We start from the raw sequence: 20,011 nt of genomic DNA, 5'->3' as shown, positions 1-20,011 counted from the left end.
TCAAGCTGGATCGACTGTGAAACATCTGATCTGCAAAGGCTGAACAGTACATCTCATATTATTTACAGCATGCATTAAATTATAAGACTGCATACTCACTGAAATGTATGCTCATGATTGAACAACTTCCATTTATTGAGCATTTATCAAACTCAAAGTTATGATGTGGTTCAATGAGGCAGCAATATCAAACAGACAAGTCATGAAACGGCTTTAAAATATGATAGTGATTAATGCAGTGTTGGTAATGAAACAGGAAGTACAACATAATTAAAAGAAATATAAAAAATGATGAGCTATGCTTTGCCTGCTAAATGTTCTGTGTGAGTTTGCTGTTGTGTGGTTGCACATCTGCGGGTTAAAAAAGAAAGAGAGGAGTTTAAATGTGTTGTTTCACATCTGTTGTTGGTCAGTGTTAGAATTACAATGAGCTGCTGCAGTGAGTCTAACAACAGAGTGCAGCTGATTCACACAGAGTGGAGGTTAAACAGAAAAACAGGGTGGATATTTGTAAAGCTTTCACCCTATGTTAACTTGATTTCCAGATTGAATTACAGTGAAACAATGGGTGGGGAATAAACTTCTAATAAATGATAAAATTGTGCTGTGTCATTAAAAACAGTATACACCATTGTTCTGATACCATTTGGTGGTTGAAGGGATATGTGAGTCTTGCTACTCTTGATTCTCTGAAAGCGTTTCAGATCAATTACTTGAAAAGTATAAATGCTGTCATGTTGAGTCCACAAGGAATGAAATGACCCTCTGTTTTAAAGTATACAAGTGGTATTTACTTGATTCAAATTGAAGTGTTATCTTTTTATCACTATGGTACAGGTCTGAAGTATTTACATTGATACGTTTTACAATACAAATAGTTCCAAGGGCAACTAAGAGTGCAAATGGTAGTAAGCATGTGCTTTAGTGATGGGAAGTTCGGCTCTTTTCAGAGAGCCGGCTCTTTTGACTTGGCTCCAAAAGAAGAGCCGGCTCTTTCAGCCCCCGAACGGCTCTTAATTTAGGATCTTTTGTAGCCGTATGTTTTACCTTAACTTTGCAAAAAATAATAGTTTGTGTTGAAAACCCTTTAACGGTGTTTTTATGAGAAGCCTTATAATTGCCTAATTGTGTGCATTTATTCTGTTACAAAACCATTCTTACTTTGTTTAGTATTTTAATCAAACTTTTTTATTGCACAATTTAACAAAAAACTGCAAACATATCCACAAAACAGAACCAGGGGTTGTGATAAGGGTTAGGGTTAGGGTTAGGGTTAGGGTTAGGATTAGGATTAGGGTTAGGGTTAGGGTTAGGGTTAGGATTAGGGTTAGGGTTAGGACTAGGGTTAGGATTAGGGTTAGGGTTAGGACTAGGGTTAGGATTAGGGTTAGGGTTAGGATTAGGGTTAGGGTTAGGGTTAGGATTAGGGTTAGGGTTAGGGTTAGGATTAGGGTTAGGATTAGGGTTAGGGTTAGGGTTAGGGTTAGGATTAGGGTTAGGGTTAGGATTAGGGTTAGGGTTAGGGTTAGGGTTAGGATTAGGGTTAGGGTTAGGATTAGGGTTAGGATTAGGGTTAGGATTAGGGTTAGGGTTAGGGTTAGGGTTAGGATTAGGATTAGGATTAGGGTTAGGGTTAGGGTTAGGGTTAGGATTAGGGTTAGGGTTAGGGTTAGGGTTAGGGTTAGGATTAGGGTTAGGATTAGGGTTAGGGTTAGGGTTAGGGTTAGGATTAGGGTTAGGATTAGGGTTAGGGTTAGGACTAGGGTTAGGGTTAGGGTTAGGACTAGGGTTAGGATTAGGGTTAGGATTAGGGTTAGGGTTAGGACTAGGACTAGGATTAGGGTTAGGGTTAGGATTAGGGTTAGGGTTAGGGTTAGGATGAGATGAGGGTTAGGGTGAGGATTAGGGTTAGGGTTGGGGTTAGGGTTAGGATTAGGGTTAGGGTTAGGATTAGGGTTAGGGTTAGGATTAGGGTTAGGGTTAGGGTTAGGGTTAGTGTTAGGGTTAGGGTTAGTGTTAGGATTAGGGTTAGGATTAGGGTTAGGGTTAGGGTTAGGGTTAGGATTAGGATTAGGGTTAGGGTTAGGATTAGGGTTAGGGTTAGGATTAGGGTTAGGATTAGGGTTAGGGTTAGGGTTAGGGTTAGGATTAGGGTTAGGGTTAGGGTTAGGGTTAAGATTAGGGTTAGGGTTAGGGTTAGGATTAGGGTTAGGGTTAGGGTTAGGGTTAAGATTAGGGTTAGGGTTAGGGTTAGGGTTAAGATTAGGGTTAGGATTAGGGTTAGGGTTAGGGTTAGGGTTAGGGTTAGGATTAGGGTTAGGGTTAGGGTTAAGATTAGGGTTAGGGTTAAGGTTAGGGTTAGGGTTAGGGTTAGGATTAGGGTTAGGGTTAGGGTTAGGGTTAAGATTAGGGTTAGGATTAGGGTTAGGGTTAGGGTTAAGATTAGGGTTAGGGTTAGGGTTAGGGTTAAGGTTAGGGTTAGGGTTAGGGTTAGGATTAGGGTTAGGGTTAGGGTTAGGGTTAAGATTAGGGTTAGGGTTAGGGTTAGGGTTAGGATTAGGGTTAGGGTTAGGGTTAGGGTTAAGATTAGGGTTAGGATTAGGGTTAGGGTTAGGGTTAGGGTTAGGATTAGGGTTAGGGTTAAGATTAGGGTTAGGATTAGGGTTAGGGTTAGAGTTAAGATTAGGGTTAGGATTAGGGTTAGGGTTAGGGTTAGAGTTAAGATTAGGGTTAGGGTTAGGGTTAGGATTAGGGTTAGAACCAGAACTGAAATGAAGCAAACAGAACCAGAACCAAACTCAAGCAAACTGAACCAGAACCGAACCAGAACCGATTCAGAACCGAACTCAAGCAAACCGAACCAGAACCGAACCAGAACCGAACTCAAGCAAACCGAACCAGAAACGAAACAGAACCAAACTCAAGCAAACCCAACCAAAACCGAACCAGAACCGAACTCAAGCAAACCGAACCAGAACCGAACCAGAACCAAACCCGAACCGAACCCGAACCAAACCAGAACCAAACCAGAACCAAACCAGAACCAAACCAGAACCGAACTCAAGCAAACCGAACCAGAACCGAACCAGAACCGAACCAGAACCGAACCAGAACCAGAACCAAACTCAAGCAAACCAAACCAGAACCGAACCAGAACTGAACTAGAACCGAACCAGAACCGAACCAGAACCAAACTCAAGCAAACCGAACCAGAACCAAACCAGAACCGAAACAGAACCAAACCGAACCAGAACCGAACCAGAACCGAACCAGAACCAAACTCAAGCAAACCGAACCAGAACCGAACCAGAACCAAACTCAAGCAAACCGAACCAGAACCAAACCACAACCGAAACAGAACCAAACCGAAACAGAACCAAACCGAAACAGAACCAAACCGAAACAGAACCAAACCGAACCAGAACCGAACCAGAACCGAACCAAACTCAAGCAAACCGAACCAGAACCGAACCCAAGCAAACAGTACCAGAACCAAGTCAAGCAAACAGAACCAGAACCAAGTCAAGCAAACAGAACCAGAACCAGATTGGAGCAAACATTATTAATGTCCTCAGGTTGGCATTGAGAAAAATCAGATGCCTCAGCTTGGATGGTCTGATCCGATTTCTCCTCTCAGTGAGTATTTGCCCGGTCTTTGAGAAGAACCCTAACCCTAACCCTCTCAGAAGGAACAGATGAAGCCACGATACACAGCCTCCCCTCCATCACCTGTATCCTATATCCTCACATGTGATTGGCCGCATGGCCGCCATGCTGACCAATCAAAACAAAGTTCTGCTGTGAGCAGAGCTGGGGCTGAGCACTGAGAGAGCTAAGCAGAGAAAGGAACAAACTGGGAGCCGGCTCTCTCTGGATGCGAGCTGGCTCTTCTGATTCACTATAAAGCATCGATTCTCAGAGCCGCAGCTTTTGATCATGACACATCACTAATGTGATTAATCCGTGTTACAATTATGAGGGGGTCCTTGGACAATTTTCACACCTGTAAGGGGTCCCTGGCTCCAAAAAGGTTGAGAACCCCTGCTCTAGAGTGTTTCTCCTGCAGTGAGTCAGTCCCCATAGAGCCCCATGTTAAAATGTTACAGCAGAAATAAACATGTTTACAGCCTGGTACAAAAACAGTTTGGGTCTCTATAGCTCATTTCTCTCTTCATGACAACTGTACGGCTGAATTTAGAAACAACTCACCTGTTTACAGCAGGTTAAGGGTTAAAGGGAGGTAGGATTAGGGGCGTGGCCTCTTTGAGTGACAGGTGGGAGCTGCTAGGTGTCCCATCGGCTCATTCAGTCCCTGAACTTTAACCTCTGGGTCGTGTTTGTGCTGTTGAAGCCTTTTGGAGATTTGTTCATGTAAATATCAGAAGAATAATCTGACTGTCTGTAAGCTCCAGAAAACCATCTTGGCCAAACATGAGGCTTTGAAAGTGCAACTCCTTTATTCTCAGTCTATGGCAACCTCAACATAAACCAGATCAGGATGATATTTAGGTGAAATTTTCCAACATAATTACCTTGATAAATGCCAAGTCCATGCCATACACTGGAGCTCTGTTACTTATAAATGTATAAGTCACCCCAAACGTCTCTCTCAGCACTCAAACACATCCCCCACTTTGTGCAGCACACACTGCGGCTCACATGTCCGTGCGTCGGGGTCCATCTGAGAGCGATTTGGGGCGGCAGGGAAAGCTGTGGGGTGGTATGAAGTGTTCCAGAGAGTGTTTAGATTGTTGTCACAGTGGCAAGGACACAACCATTAAGCTGTCGTCTGAGGTGACGCACAGGTCAGTCAGACAAGATCAGCCTTGAACACGGCATGAACTTATAAACAAACACTCGCACGCAGACGGCCATTACTTCTAATGCACCGTATTCACATTCATATAGTGCTGCAGGAGGAGGTGTGTGTGTGTGTGTGCTCCAGGTGGGGTAAGAAAAATCTCCCTGGCCGCACACTCGGATCACCTCTGGCTCTATGCTTTTACTTACGACTCTTAAACGACACAGAGGGGCCTCCGACAAAGCCTGCAGTGTTTCTGAGGGAGCTGGTGCCAAGAAATAACAGACTGCCTGCGTATACAGACTGACAGCATCACACACACACACACACACACTCATACACACACTCTCAGAGACATAGAGAGAGTAGAGTTAGCTCCAGATGTGGTGCCTGTCACCCCTTAGCCCCCCTCAGATCCAGATAACTCTTCATTTTGTCTGCCAGTCAGTTAATTCACAGTGAGCCCACATCATCTCTGCCTCATATCACATGTCCTCTGATCTGCCGCCTCTTTTAGACACTTTAATAACACCTGCCCTCCGTACAGAGGTGGCAACACACTTAGGTTTACTCTGAGGAGGGAATGTGTGTGTTTGTGTGTGTGTGTGTGTGTGTGATCAGGTTTAATTTGGTCAGAGTGTGGCTCCGGTGGTGCGATGGATAAACATGCGAGCTCTCTGAGTGTTGTGATAACTAGCAGCGTCTGTGCTACTTAACCAGGTCCAGATGAATGGTGGTGAAGGAGAGGGATCCTGTTACACACACACACACACACACACACACACACACACACACACACACACACACACACACACACACTCACTCACACACAAACCAACACCCTGGCTTAATATGACTTTTAACCCTGAACCCTGAGCCTCTAGTCTTAAGCCTCTGTAAGAAAAGCACTCAAGAGTCCTGATTGAAAAACTCAGCATGCGGATCCTTCATGAGAAACACATCACTGTGTTATTAACTGTGTAGACCAGACCTGCGGGCGAAAAAACACCCTTTAATGACCCTCATATATCTGAAGACTCTTTCCAAACAGAGCAGGTCCAGACCGTACTCTTTGTGCTCTTATTAACAAAGACCCAACATCAAGACCGGATCAGATCAAGTCCCATCTCACAGACAGGACTCAGTCTGATCTCATCTTAATCCACCATGAGCAGAGCACTTTGCAGCATTTAGCAAGTTACAGTGGCAAGGACAAACTTCCTTTAACAGGCAGAAACCTCCAGCAGGACCAGACTCATGTTAGACACACATCTGCTGAGACCGTGTTGGAGAGAGGGATAGAGGGAGGTGAAGAGAGAGAGAGGTGATAGTGGTGAGACGGATAGTAGTAGTTGTAGCAGCTGGAGTCTGGCACGTCCACAGCAGCAGAGATCCAGAGGAACCTACGGGACAAGGGAGCTCAGGGACTCCAGAAAGGTCTATGGTTAGGAACTTTAATGGGACAGGAAGAGTTAAAGTGAGAGACAGGCAGACAGAGGAGAGAGAGGGAAAGACAGGATCCCAGTGTGTCAGTCTAAGCCTATAGCAGCATAACTAATGTCTAAGGTCTATGGTTAGTAACTTTAATAGGACAGGGAGAGTTAAAGTAATTGATGTAGGGGTGGGGGGAGGGGGCTGACATAGATTCCCAGTGGCAGTCTAAGCCTATAGCAGCATAACTAAGAGCTGGTCGTGTAGCGTAAACCTATAGCAGTCTAAGCCTATTGTAGTCTAAACCTTAAAGCAGTCCAAACCATTACACTCCGAGCCTATATCAATCTGAGCCTAGAGTAGTCTAAGCCAAAACAGTCTGAGCCTATAGCAGTCTCAGCCTATAGCAGCATAACTAAGAGCTGGTCCAAGCCTGATCCAGCTCTAACTATAAGCTTTATCAAAAAGGAAAGTTTGAAGCCTACTCTTAAAAGTGGAGAGGGTGTCTGCCTCCCGGACCCTGACTGGTAGATGATTCCAAAGAAGAGGGGCCTGATAACTGAAGGCTTGACCTCCCATACTAGGGCACTTTGAGCTCTTTAAGATACAAAGGTGTCTGATCATTGAGAGCTTTGTAGGTCGCAAACCGGACCATCAGGGAGATTTCTTATTCCTAAATACCTAAACTGTCAACATTTAACTTTACAGGTCCGACATATAGAATACCAACTGTCCACCTCCCCTTTTCCTATAAATGTGGCCCTCCTGAAAGAGTAATAGAATATTCCAGGGTTAGGCAGAGGCGGTGGTTGAGCACCTACACCCACATTCTTCAATGCCACATGTAGAGAGCAGACGCAGACATATAGGAGAAGGCTTGGCAGCACTCCACCATCGCCTGCTGAAATGGATTTTAGTCATGCAGGGTCCTTTATTAAAAAGTCCTCTCCTGGAGTGTTTCTGTGGCCACAGCCCCCCCACTCTTACCTCCACCCTGCTGCTGCTCCCGCTCCACATTTGGGAGCCATTAGCAGGCTGAACTTGAGGCTACTGTACACCCCCTCTCATAATATGTGAGGCCTGGCAGGGAGAAGCCTGGCGTGTAATACACATTTATACAGGTGTGTGTGTGCGTGTGTGTGTGTGTGAGACAGAGAAAGTAAAGTCCCGTTAAATACCACAGCCTCAGTCCGCTGTGATTTATATATTCCACTTTACTACACACCAGAGCGCCACTATTGTTTTGACCAGTGACCACCTCCTCCTCTCTCTCTGCCCCTCCACAGGCTGAATATTCTCCAGATGGGCCCGAGGTCGGTTACGGATCCTTCCACCAGCAGTACTGGCTGGACGGGCGCATCGTGGCGGTGGGGGTGATCGACATCCTGCCCACCTGTGTGTCCTCCGTGTACCTGTATTACCACCCAGAATTTGCCTCGCTGTCTCTGGGCTCCTACTCTGCTCTCAGGTGGGTACTGACCGGCCACCCTTTCCCCCCTCTCTGTGTAAAAAGCTTTCATATAATCCTGATGGAAGAGACCACTGGAAGGAGTTTGGGGTTCAAACGTTTCAAGAATTTCTACTAAGTCCAGTTACCTTTATGAATCAAGCTTTGTATATAATCTTAATATATCCCATCCTTTCCTACTGAATCGCAACATATCATATCTTATTGTCTTCAACCGTATCATATCATCCCCCTGTACTGTATAATATCATAACATGGCAGACTAAACTTGAGACCCCTGTACTGTACCACACACTTAATCTAAAGTTTGTCTTGTCACAGATTATGTTGAATCATATTTTTGGTATTGTTTCGTATCGTGCCGTTTCTGGTCATGTCTTTTAAGGTTGAATCATTTTGTGTCATTTCTTGCTGTTCGTATCGTTTCTTGTCGTTAGTGTCGTAACCATAGACTGTAAATAAAAATGGACAGCGTTGCTCCGCCTCTTCCCGTTGTACGGTTCTGAAGCCAAAAAATCCCGCTCCTGGGCGCCGCCATTGTGCAGCCAGAGCCTGCGAAGCCACGGTAACAAGCTCCGCCGTACAGCGTAGCGTCACATGACTCTGTGTGTCCTTTGAAGTTTGAAGAAAAGAGGCCTTGGACACAAAACAGTCAAATATTAACTACATATCACCACAGCATACGGATGTGAGAAACGTTCGTACGTCATGTCTTTATTTTTTAAAGTTTGACTGCTCCCCCGACGGATTTTTTGACCTATACTGCAGCCAGCCCACCAGGGGGCAGACACTCTGCTGAAAGCCTCACTTCCAGCCGAGCGAGATGCACCCTTGGTCGTAACATTTCATATGGTATCGTGACTTCTGTTTCATGTCGTATCATGTGGTGTCATTATTGTGTTGTGACTTTCTTATCGTTTCGTGTTGTTTTGTGTTGTTACGTATTGTTACGTATTGTTTCGTGTTGTTTCGTGTCGTTACGTATTGTAACGTGTTGTTTCGTGTTGTTTCGTGTTCTTTCGTGTTGTTTCGCGTCGTTACGTATTGTTTCGTATTGTAACGTGTTGTTTCGTGTTGTTTCGTGTTGTTACGTATTGTTTCGTATTGTAACGTGTTGTTTCGCGTCGTTACGTATTGTTTCGTGTTGTTTCGTGTCGTTACGTATTGTTTCGTATTGTAACGTGTTGTTTCGTGTTGTTTCGTGTTGTTTCGTGTTGTTTTGTGTTGTTTCGTATTGTTTCGTGTTGTTACGTGTTGTTACGTGTTGTTTCGTGTTGTTTCGTGTTGTTTTGTATTGTTACGTGTTGTTTCGTATTGTTTTGTGTTGTTTCGTGTTGTTTCGGATTGTTACGTGTTGTTTCGTATTGTTACGTGTTGTTTCGTATTGTTACGTGTTGTTTCATGTTGTTTTGTGTTGTTTCGTGTTGTTATGTATTGTTTCGTGTTGCTTCGTGTTGTTACGTATTGTTTCGTATTGTTACGTGTTGTTTCGTGTTGTTTCATGTTGTTTCGTATTGTTTCGTGTTGTTTCGTGTTGTTTCATGTCGTTTCGTATTGTTTCGTGTTGTTTCGTATTGTTTCGTGTTGTTTCGTGTTGTTTCATGTTGTTTCGTATTGTTTCGTGTTGTTTCGTGTTGTTACGTGTTGTTACGTGTTGTTACGTGTTGTTTCGTGTTGTTTCGTGTTGTTATGTATTGTTTCAAGATCCTGGCTAAGCCTCCACAAAAAGGTTTTCCTATTTCTTCTTATTCTTGCACTCTTACAGTTTGATCTCTAGTGAAATAAAAGTCTCTGATTGAGGACTTTAAAGGCTTAATGTTGCAAACTGGCATGAATATATGAAAAGAGAACAAAGACGAGTCTGTGGAGGCAAAACTCTGATAGTGCAGAGTGAGGGCTGATGTTATGACACGAGATGCTGCCAGAGTACGAGAGGACATCTCTCAGACGATGCGGCACACAGAGGTGGACGGAGAGCGAGAGGAGAGGTCCACGAGTTTATCAGTCTGCCAAAGTTTCATGTATGAGTATGAAACACTGGATGTGTTCTTAGTTACGTCTGTGGTCATGAGGTAATAAAAGGCCGTAGGAGAGGAGGTGGGGGCTCCACATTTTGATCCTACATAGGTCACCGTTCAGATTAGAGGCGGGTCTGAACTGTAACATGTCAGTGCTCATTTTATGAAATCACAGAGATGATGCTGCAGCTTGCTTTGATGCTACATGAGGAAATAAAGCTTTGACTGGATGCAGATAATTCACAGATATTAAACCGTGTCTGTGAGAAGAAGGAGAGGATTCGTCCAAAGTTACAGTGAGCTCCTTAAAGAGAGGACTTTCTCCTTCTCACGGTGACTCCCTTCTTTGTTCTCTCTTTTTATTCTTCCTCCCTCTGTACTTGCCCCGCTCTTAACCTGCTCTACCCCTGACTCTTGATCTCTTCGGCCCCTCCCACTTTTGATCTTCTCTTAGAACTGAATACTATAAGTGCCATAATGCTGCAGGTCAGGAAAAATACCTCCGTCTGAGCACTTGATTGGTTGAGGCAGCGCTCTGTTTGTGGTTCAGCTGACGACAGCTCTGCCTGCCAAGATGAAACAGGAGAACACACACGCACGCACACACACGCACACACACACACACACACACACACACACACACACACACACACACACACACACACACACACACACGCACACATATATCCAGAGTTTCCTGTAAAATGTAACTTAATAATGTGAGAAAGGCTTTTTAAAATATTTCTGCACAGATGTGGGAGTCTGGGTGATCTCAGCTTCAAAGTTGGTGTGTTCAGGTGTGAGTGTGTGAGTTATGAGCATTCGTGCATGTGTGTGTGTGTGTGTGATCCAGTGGTTAGAACAGACAGGCCCTGCTCGTATATAGGGAACACCCTGGGCATCTCACACACACACACACACACTGATCACATATTATTTTAGGAGTCTGAGTCCAGCAGTAACACACAGCGCTCAGTGAGGAGGAGGACTGGAACCCTCCCGTCTGTTTACAGACACTGGAGTCCAGGTCTTTGATCCGGGCTGGACACTCCCTAGTCTGCTTGGATGGGGCTGACTCTGTCCGGAGGTCTGTAAACTTTATTGAGTTTGATGATGTTTCTTCTCAACAGCAGGCCCCGAGTGCTCCTTTTAAAAAACACGTGAAAAACCAGGGATCACACTTTGTGCACACAGACTCGTCTTATCACGTATTTAAACCATATCCTGTATAATAAATGGACGTAGTCTCCGTGACGTCACCCATCTGTTCCTGAAGCCTTGTTTTGAAGCCGATCGTCAGCGGGTGCCATATTGGAAATGCTAAACTCGACCTAACTTCTGTGGAGCTAGTGTGAGGTGAAGAGGCGGGCCTTTAGCCTCCTCGCTACAGCTACAGTGTTCCCACCTGTCAATCAAGTCAGGCACGCCCTTATTTGGGCAAAACTCAGAAGTTTAATATCTTCAAAAAGGCAGAGTTATAATAAATCCCCCCCCCCCTGTACTGTGTGTGCTAATAGAGAAATGAGCTCTTCAGACCTAAACTGTTTTTTGAACCAGGCTGTAAACATGTTTATTTCTGCTGTAAAGATCGGCTCTTTGAATGGGTGTGTATGTGGTTTACAGTACTTTTGGGGCCAGCCTCTAGTGGACACTCGAGGAACTGCAGTTTTTAGAACTTCACTTGATTTTTAACACAACAAACACAAGAATCAGTCTCTAGAAATGCATGTGCATGTATCATAAAGCTGATATATACCTTTTTTATTGTTATCTCTCGTTCAATATTCAAAATAAAGTTATTTAAACACCAGATTTAAAAGAAAAACCTTAAAGTATATGTTATCATATTAAATTATTTAAGTTATTACAAAGGTCAAGGGACACATTTTGTTTGTTGGAAGCATGAAATGATGATAAAGGACCTCGAACCTTGAGGAACCACAGCTGACCAAAGAGCTGTACGAGCTTAAAACTTGGTTTCAAATAAAAGAAGAATAAAGAAGCAAAATGAGGGGCGCTGGTGGCCTAGCGGTCTAGGCACCCCACGTATAAAGGCTACAGTCCTTGTCGCAGAGGTCGCCGGTTCGATTCCCTGCTGGTCCACTATTTCCTGCATGTCTTCCCCCACTCTCTACTCCCCACATTTCCTGTCTCTCTTCAGCTGTCCTATGGAATAAAGGCAAAAAGGCCAAAAAATATAACTACAAAAAAAAAAGAAGATGTTTAAAAACGCAAAATGAATTGGCATAAAACAGGGTTAGGATGTCAAGCCTAACTACACCTGCTCCTGATGGCCGATAAGATCACAGAGATGTATTGTTAATGTCTTTGTTTTAAATGTGTAGTTTCTGCACACCTGAAGGAAAGACAGGCTGAGAGTTATCACACTCAGTCTGGACTAAAGTTAGAGGTCTGTCTGTTCGTGGTCAGACATGTGTCACTGACATTGTTGTGGATCAGACTGTGAATGTGTGCAGAGATCACATCATACAGGTCAGGTAGAGTCTGCAGAGGAGACTCAGGATACTGGTCCAGATACAGCAGGAGCAGATATACAGTTAATAATCAGAGGCTCTAATCATGAAGGAACTTAAAGTTTCTGCAGCTCGACGACAAAATGCTCCAAACAAACTTCACAGAGAGATTAATAAATTGAACTCTTTAAAGAAGCCTGAACATGGTGCACAGTATTTCTTTTAGATGCAGCCTTGGACCGGTGTGAGAGATGCATTTTAATCCCAAGTGTGAGCAGACGTACTCCTATCTGTCCTGTGATGTGTTCCCTCATGGTAACTGGAGGTGTGAGCCTGTGTGTGGTTCTGCTGCAGAGACAGGAGAGGGGGGTGTTGAGAGGTTTCGTGGAGCTCTCTCTGTTTCGGGCTCAGAGTGCAGAGAGAGGAGGAGGAGGAGGGGGAGGAGGGGGAGAAGGAGGAGGAGGAGGAAAGAGGCTCGTAATGAGGAGCCTGAGGCGCTGTGTGCAGGAAACACAGCTGGTGTCCAACATGGATCACTTTCTTTTTAGGGATGTCCTGGTTGTGGTGTGCTGCCTGATCCTGATCCAAGTCTTAAATACTCCTCACTTCCTGCATACAGTCAGGCTTTGTATATGCATGTGTATTTGAGCATGCATATTAATGAGAGAGTGAAAAATACAGTCAGGAGTTTGAAGCTGCAGGTTTCGGACCGCTGGACGACCTGATTTTCAGATTAAATCTCACCTGCAGAACAACTTTCATGAATCACTTTCACACAACCTGTTCTTCTGCAGGGTCTCAAAGAATTAGGTGTCACTTTTAAGGGAACAATAAAGTTTTTAAGCTCAGCTGTAGAGCTCAATAACACACCTTAGAGATGCAAACAGCAGCCGACCACAAAGCGACATTTGAAAACACAAACAGGCTCAGTGTGCACGTTTACTTCAGCTCTCACATGTTGATTCAAACGGCAGGCAGACATCTCATTATGTGTGTTCAATTACACACATGCACACACACTCACACACACACACACACACACACATGTATATAAAAAGTGTGTTGAATGCAGTTAGATATATTTAGCATGCTTCCCTCTCTGCATCAGCTCGACTCCGGCAGTAATGAAATGTTTCCGCGTGCATGCAAGGCTGCAGTAAGCACCTTGAGGTATGCACCGTTATGGGCCCTTTGTGTGCAGGTGTGTGTGTGTGTGTGAGTGTGTGTGAGTGTGTGTGTGTGTGCAGGAGTAGAGGCCTTGATAATTGGCTTGTGCTGGAGTGTCAGATGGCTGAAGAGGGGATAATGGTGGACTCAAGCTGCTGCCATGGGGGTGGAGGTAGGGGTGTGAAGGGAGAGGGGGGCGCAGGCTTTTTGTGAATGGGCCCCTCGCCTCTCTTGACCCCCCTCCCCCAATTCAAGCCTGCCGGGCGCTTTTGTGGAGAGGGGATGGGAACCCAGGAACCTGGCAGCAAGTGGGTGACCTTCCAGCACCTCGCTCTCTTCTCCGTCCCTTTCTCTTTCTTGACCCTCCTCTTTTATATTCTCCTCCTGCTCTCTCCCTCCCTCCCCCCCTCCCTCCCCTCCTCGCTGGCTTGGCCTGCTTTGTCCCATGTCTTATTTTTCAGTGCATCCATTTTATTTTAAGGCCTCTTTCTCTCCCTCTTAAGTTTTGGAAGAAAGGGATTTCTCCCCCTCCGTTTAAGCGGGTGGAAGGAAGAGAGAAACAAAAAGAGAAGAAAGCCGAGCTGGAATTCAGTTATGGAATCGTGAAGGAAACGGCGGAGCGAAGGAAAAATAGGCTTTTAGAAAAAAGGATGCAATTAAGGAAGAAACTATCGGGGAAAAATAAAGCAGGCAGACATTTACTGTATTTGAAGACGCAGGATAAATCTTCCAGCGTCTAAATCTTTATTTTACACGCTCCCTCCCTCCCCTTCTCCCTCCCTCTTTCTTCACCTCCTTCTTTCTGAGCGGGGCTCGCTGTGGATGGAGAGGGGAGGCAGTTGTTTTTGTGTAATGAAATGAGACTAGGAAAAGCTGCTTTTTTACAGAGTGGGTGTTAACTTCCCCGGCTCAGCCTCGGCCTCGCTCAGAACTTTATTAGAAGTTTACTCACAGCCCGTCAGAAAAACACAGACGGCTGTTTCAGGAAAAATAAGTTTCATCTCAAACATTTCATTTATTTTAACTTCTCCTGGCCGAGTGTTTCAGAAACAACCTGCAGATCATCTCTCAGGTTTTATTTGTTTTCTGGCTCTTTGGTGCAGACGACCGACTGCATGCTTTCAATGTTCCACAACATCCATCAGATGCACGAGTAAAAATATTTATATGTGCTATAAAAATGAAATATAATGCATTTCAAATTTCTATAAATAATCCTTGATGTAAAGAACAGGGTTCCCACGCATCCTGGAAAAACTGTAAAACCTGGAAAATAGTTTTTTTTAATTTTTTTTTAATTTTGTTTTTGCAGGATTATTCCAGTACAACCAATACAGTGTAATAGTTAACAGTCTTTTTCTGTTTTTAAACACACACACACACACACACACACACACACACACACACAAACAACCGTCCTCCCACCACCCCACTCCCTCAAACCCCAGCTCAAATTAACAAAACAGAATGTAAAATATATACAATAAAATCAAGTAACACGTGGTACAGAAATAAATAAATAAGTAAGGAAATAAATAAATAAATAAATAGAAATATAAGATGTCGTTCATAAGGAGTTTGATATTAGTTTTGTTTGCTGCTCGCATCCCAGTCAGAAAGAGTCTAAATCGGGCAGCATTGTCCACATGACCCATGTCGGCTCCAGGCGCCCAGACTCCACCGCGCAAAGGCCTCTAATGGGGGGGGTGGAGCAGCCACCAGGGACGGGGGCACGTAGGTAAGAAGTAAGGAGAAGGTACTGAATTAGCGCTACCGTCTTTGGGGTCAACTCCTTGGGAGGGAGGCGGTCTACATAATCAAGTAAAGGCCTCCAGTGGGTATAAAATTTATCCGATGAGCCCCTGATGGTGAATTTTATCTTTTCCAATTTTAGCAGACTTAAAACATCGTTTAGCCAAACTCTGAATAAAGGTGGTTGAGAAGACTTCCAAAGCAAAAGGATTCTTTTCCGGGCAACCAGGGACACAAATGCTATCACATTGTTTTGCGTTATAGTAGTAGCTAAATCAAGCGGGGCTCTGCCAAAGATGGCTATATGAGGAGATGGCTGAATCTTTAGGTCCAGGATGTCAGAAATTGCCAAAAAGAAGGCTTTCAAATACTCTCGTAGTTCGGGACATGTCCAAAAGAAAACCTGGAAAATATTTGACCAGTTTTCCAGTCCTGGAAAACTCCTGGAAAATTGTAGAAAAAGTAAAATGTCCTGGAAAATGATTCCAACATGACTGTGTGCGATCTAACAAGGTTAAAAAAACACATCCCCATTCAACATTTGTGGCCATTTTTGTCATTCAGATGTATTTAGGTCATTAATGCACAGATCCTCTGATTATTATTATTATTTATTTATTTCAGTAAGGCAGCTTCCAGAGTCCTTTGCTGGCTCTTTTGTTTTTTACTTAGCTCATTTTGTATTTTTTGAGAAAAGAGAAAGCTGAGATGAGAGTTGCCCATCATTGTTGCTTGGTTGCACTAATAAAGTGAAGTGCTGTACATCTGCAGTTGCATTATTCTATAATAAATTTGCCATCATTTTTAATCATGTAAGAGATGATTTCATGGATAGCCATAGACTGCATGTCTTCAATGTAGACTTCCACTGAGAGGAACATATTAGACTATTTAGGAACTAAATTTAGACTGTCATATCAGCTTGATCATCACTGGAAATGTCCTGGAAAATGATCTCTGGAAAAGAGTGGGAACCCTGAAAGAAAATGATTTCTGATGAACTATAAGTCATATTGTTTGTTTTTTAATATTAATATGAAACATTCCTGGTTTCAGCTTCTTAACATCAGGACTTGATGCTCCCATCTTTTTTTTTTTTTCCAAATCTATTTATTAATTTTCTTTGGCAGACAGTGCATGTGAAAAAAAAATCAGTGCGTGCACATATCTCTGTATGAGGTAATCAGTGTACAATACAAGTAGAAAAACAGAGGCAGTATGGCATGTACATCTTCAGACAGTAATAAAGTGCCTATTACATTATCGGTCATACGGTCTCTTTGGTCTCTGAGGAAACGTGAAGAAGGCAGCAAAGTAGTCGTTCATGAGGATAATAGTTTGTAGTAAAAGTGGATGCATTTACAGTAAATCAACAAACTCTGTCATAGTGTAAACTGTGCATGAGTTTCTTATATCAGAAGTTTGAAATGTTGCTCAGTTTGTTGCAGCGAGACGTCTGTTTGAGAAGCAAGTAACATTTGCGTGTGTGTGTGTGTTTCCTCCTGCAGGGAGATCTTGTTCACCAGGCAGCTGCATAAACAGTCCCCCAAGCTGTCCTACTACTACCTGGGCTTCTACATCTACTCCTGTCCCAAGATGCGCTACAAGGTAAGAACTATCCTCTCTTCTCCTGAACGACGTGTGTCTGAGGTTTTAAAATGTGAAAACAATCTTCATATGACCAGGAACTTTTTAAAATGTAATGTTCTTTATTATATGTAAGTGTCTTAGTCATGGGAACACATTAGTCCTGCAACATTTGAAGGTCCTGTTTGAGTTAAACTCAATCACCTGATGGAAACACGACCAAACTTTAGATCTTTAAGTCCTGACACCTGCAGACACTGAAGGAGGAAACAGATTTCACTGGATGTTTGATATTAAGCTCAGTGATCCTTCATCACTTTAAGCCATATATATATAATGCTTTACCCAACGTCTGTGAGACATCAGAGTCCGATGATCTCCGTCCTGTGCCGTTATCCTGAGTAGAGGACCGATGGTAAATAAGGTCGGGACAAAATATGGATACGCCAATATATTGTGGTCCTGACCTGTGTTGATATGTGGGAGCTATGTGTGGATGAATACGGGGCTAGGCTTCCCTCACAGTGTTACTACTTAATGACTCCACTCTGTGGCGCTAACGGCGAGAATGAGGGAACCGTGAACTGCAGTTGATTTACCATAGAAGAAGAGGGCAGCAGCTGAATACCAAGCAGCAACCTCCGGTCTTAAAATGTGAAACCAATGCAAAAGTGTTATAAACTGCAGTCCCTCAAATATCCACTAGAGGCTGGCTGAAGAATTAAAAGAAACCACATACACACCCATTCAAAGAAGACGATCTTTACAGCAGAAATAAACATGTTGGATGCTGATTCCCTCCCCTGATGGTGAATCCGTCTGACAGTTTCATGGACACATCACTGTGACGCTGCAGAGTCTATTTCATGAGATGTGTCTCCTCTCTCTCTTACCTGAGGCGTTCAATGTCCCAACTGTCCGCTCATAAATGAGAAGGAAGACCAGCTCCCTCTATGTCTTCCTTACTTTGTTATCATAGGTGCAAATGCCTCGAGAGGGGCCCGTCTTTGGGCTTTCACGCTTTTGTTTCCACTTAGATCAGGGCACGCTGAAAGTTCTCCTTGTACATTTAGCTGCCTGTACGTCCGTGCAGCTCTGCAGCACATTTCAGGGACGAGTTTTAGAAGACGAGGTGAGAAAGAGGGTTAAATTACTATATGGAGGAACAGTTTTTAAACATGCAAAGCTACAGCGAACCAGAAGTCTCATTGCTGTTAGTTAGCGGCATGCAAAGCTGCTTCAAAGAGGAGGAACCGGCACCTACTGGTGTTGTTTCTTCATGGATTACATCTTTAATAATTGATTTACAGGAAGCTGTCTGTGGCTGGGATGAAATGCTTCAAAATACACCCAGATGCATGATATAAAATAGTGTTTTATTTCATGCATCACTTTGAAAAGCACTCTTAGGTAACATGCTGCTGGTTTGGTGTGTGATATCCAGAGGGAGGCCCATGACAGAGAGGATAAGATGGGTGTTTATCTGCAGGTAAATGAGCGTAGATGTTATTCTGTGTTCTTCATGTTTGTGGTCACAGAGCTGCAGATGTTTGCAGAGGTTACTTGATGATTCTCACATGCAAACCTTCAGAAAACATATATGCAAACGAGAAGCGTGTGCAGCGTCAGACGTAACCAGAGAGAGAGGAGCAGAGGAGATGTAGGGAGGTTCATGCAGGAGGAGAGGACGAGGCTGCTGAAGACATTACAGGTTGAAGAAAGGGTCATGCCGTTCATGCTCAGATATATGCATATTTCTACACACGTGCAGAACATGAACTGTCTGAACCTGCAGAAGAATCTGAAATGTATATGCAGACTCATGCACACAGGAGCCGCTACTCCCCAACGTTCTCACCAAACACTTTAACATGTTCAGCTTCAGTTTGGCAGAGATTCACCATTCATCTTTTCCCTCTCCTTCATTGTCTGATTCCTCTTTTCTCCATGTCATTTCATTCAGAAGTTCCCAGAGAACGTTCTTGTTAGGAGACTGATGTCTTGTTGGGGATTATGGCCGAGTGCCACATCTTTTTATCCCTTTACATCTTGTTTTGTGCTCTGCCCGTTCTCTCCATCGGGGCCGTGCATGTGAGTGTGTTTGCTGTGTTTATGTGTCCGTGTGTGTATGTGTTGAATCTGGATCACACGGTTACCCCAGCACCAAACCCCCCCTGCAGAGGTATTTACTCCCCCTGCCTCCTCTGTCTGTTGCCTCTGCAGCGTCTTGTTCACAGCCTCCCCACTTCTTCCTATTCTCCCCTTCAGGGGGGGACACAGAAGAAGGGTGAGAAGGTTGCCCAGTTCCCACCTTTCTGCTCTCACACTCCCACAGAAACACACCCGCGCTCTAACACACTCTCAGCACATGCTTGGTGTCTCGCTCCATTGTCTGATTTGCATATGAGCCTGAGTAGTTCATTAATGCACACACACATACGGGGGGATTGTTGAAGCTTCAGAGAGGGGAGCCCCTAAACTCTGCTGTTGTTGTGTTGGAGGTTTAAAGTTCTGGATCTGAGTCCTGCTGCTCGCCTCTTTAAGGACCCAAACAGCAGCACTTGAACCCGGCTGGACACCACTCAAACGGCTCAAACACCACCTCCTCTCTCTTTTTCTCCACCTGCCCCCCTCGTCTCCGCTCAGCACCTCTACTGGAACTCTCTCTGCACATTTATCTCTGCATCATCCGGCCTGCATGCTGAGATGATGCTTCACAAGTTCTTACTCAGTTATTTATCCCCCTGAAGTTCTCTGTATTTCACTTTGTGAAACATTGCTAAGTGTTGGGCTTTCTGCAGTTTGATTTACAAAAAATCAGACACCTGTGGGATGCCAAAGTGAAACTTTAGGGGACCTAGTTGTGTCTAATTTAAGAGAAAAACATGCATATGTATTTTTATTGAGCAGTTATGTTACACACATTCAAGGTATACGTTCAGGTCTCATTTATGACTTTTGGTTGAATGATACTTTTACAATTGTCCAACCAAATCAGAATCATTTATTGATAGAAGTATGAAGGTTTTATTAAAATATATTACACTATACTATACTATTATATTATATTATGTTATTTTAAAGAACAATAACAAATGGAAGGAAAGACAGATTAGTTTGGATGGAGTCAAGCAATGTTCAGTAATAAAAGAGGTTAAAAAGACAAATACATTAATCAATATAAAAAGAAATAAGTATATATAAATAAATAAATAAATAAATACAAATAAATACAAATAAATAAATACATGAAATATATTACTTAATCAGTGTAAAAAAATACATTAAACAATGTAAATAAATTGATAAATGA

The 20,011-nt window shown here is 43.6% G+C and overlaps 1 protein-coding gene across 2 annotated transcripts in view; it reads left to right on the top strand.

Moving 5' to 3' along the window:
- LOC117811510 (arginyl-tRNA--protein transferase 1) overlaps positions 1–20,011 on the top strand; it is a 94,275-nt gene that overhangs the window by 42,715 nt on the left and 31,549 nt on the right. For both annotated transcript variants that reach the window (XM_034681834.1, XM_034681835.1), the window contains exons 9-10: positions 7,519–7,700; positions 16,620–16,719. In XM_034681834.1, the coding sequence (XP_034537725.1) occupies positions 7,519–7,700; positions 16,620–16,719 (282 nt within the window). The remainder of the gene's footprint in view (positions 1–7,518; positions 7,701–16,619; positions 16,720–20,011) is intronic.

Source organism: Notolabrus celidotus, chromosome 4 (genome assembly GCF_009762535.1).
Source record: "Notolabrus celidotus isolate fNotCel1 chromosome 4, fNotCel1.pri, whole genome shotgun sequence".
NCBI classification, from domain to species: Eukaryota; Metazoa; Chordata; class Actinopteri; order Labriformes; family Labridae; genus Notolabrus; species Notolabrus celidotus.
The sequence above is the reverse complement of the archived record's forward strand: the minus strand, read 5'-3'. Positions and strand labels throughout refer to the sequence as shown.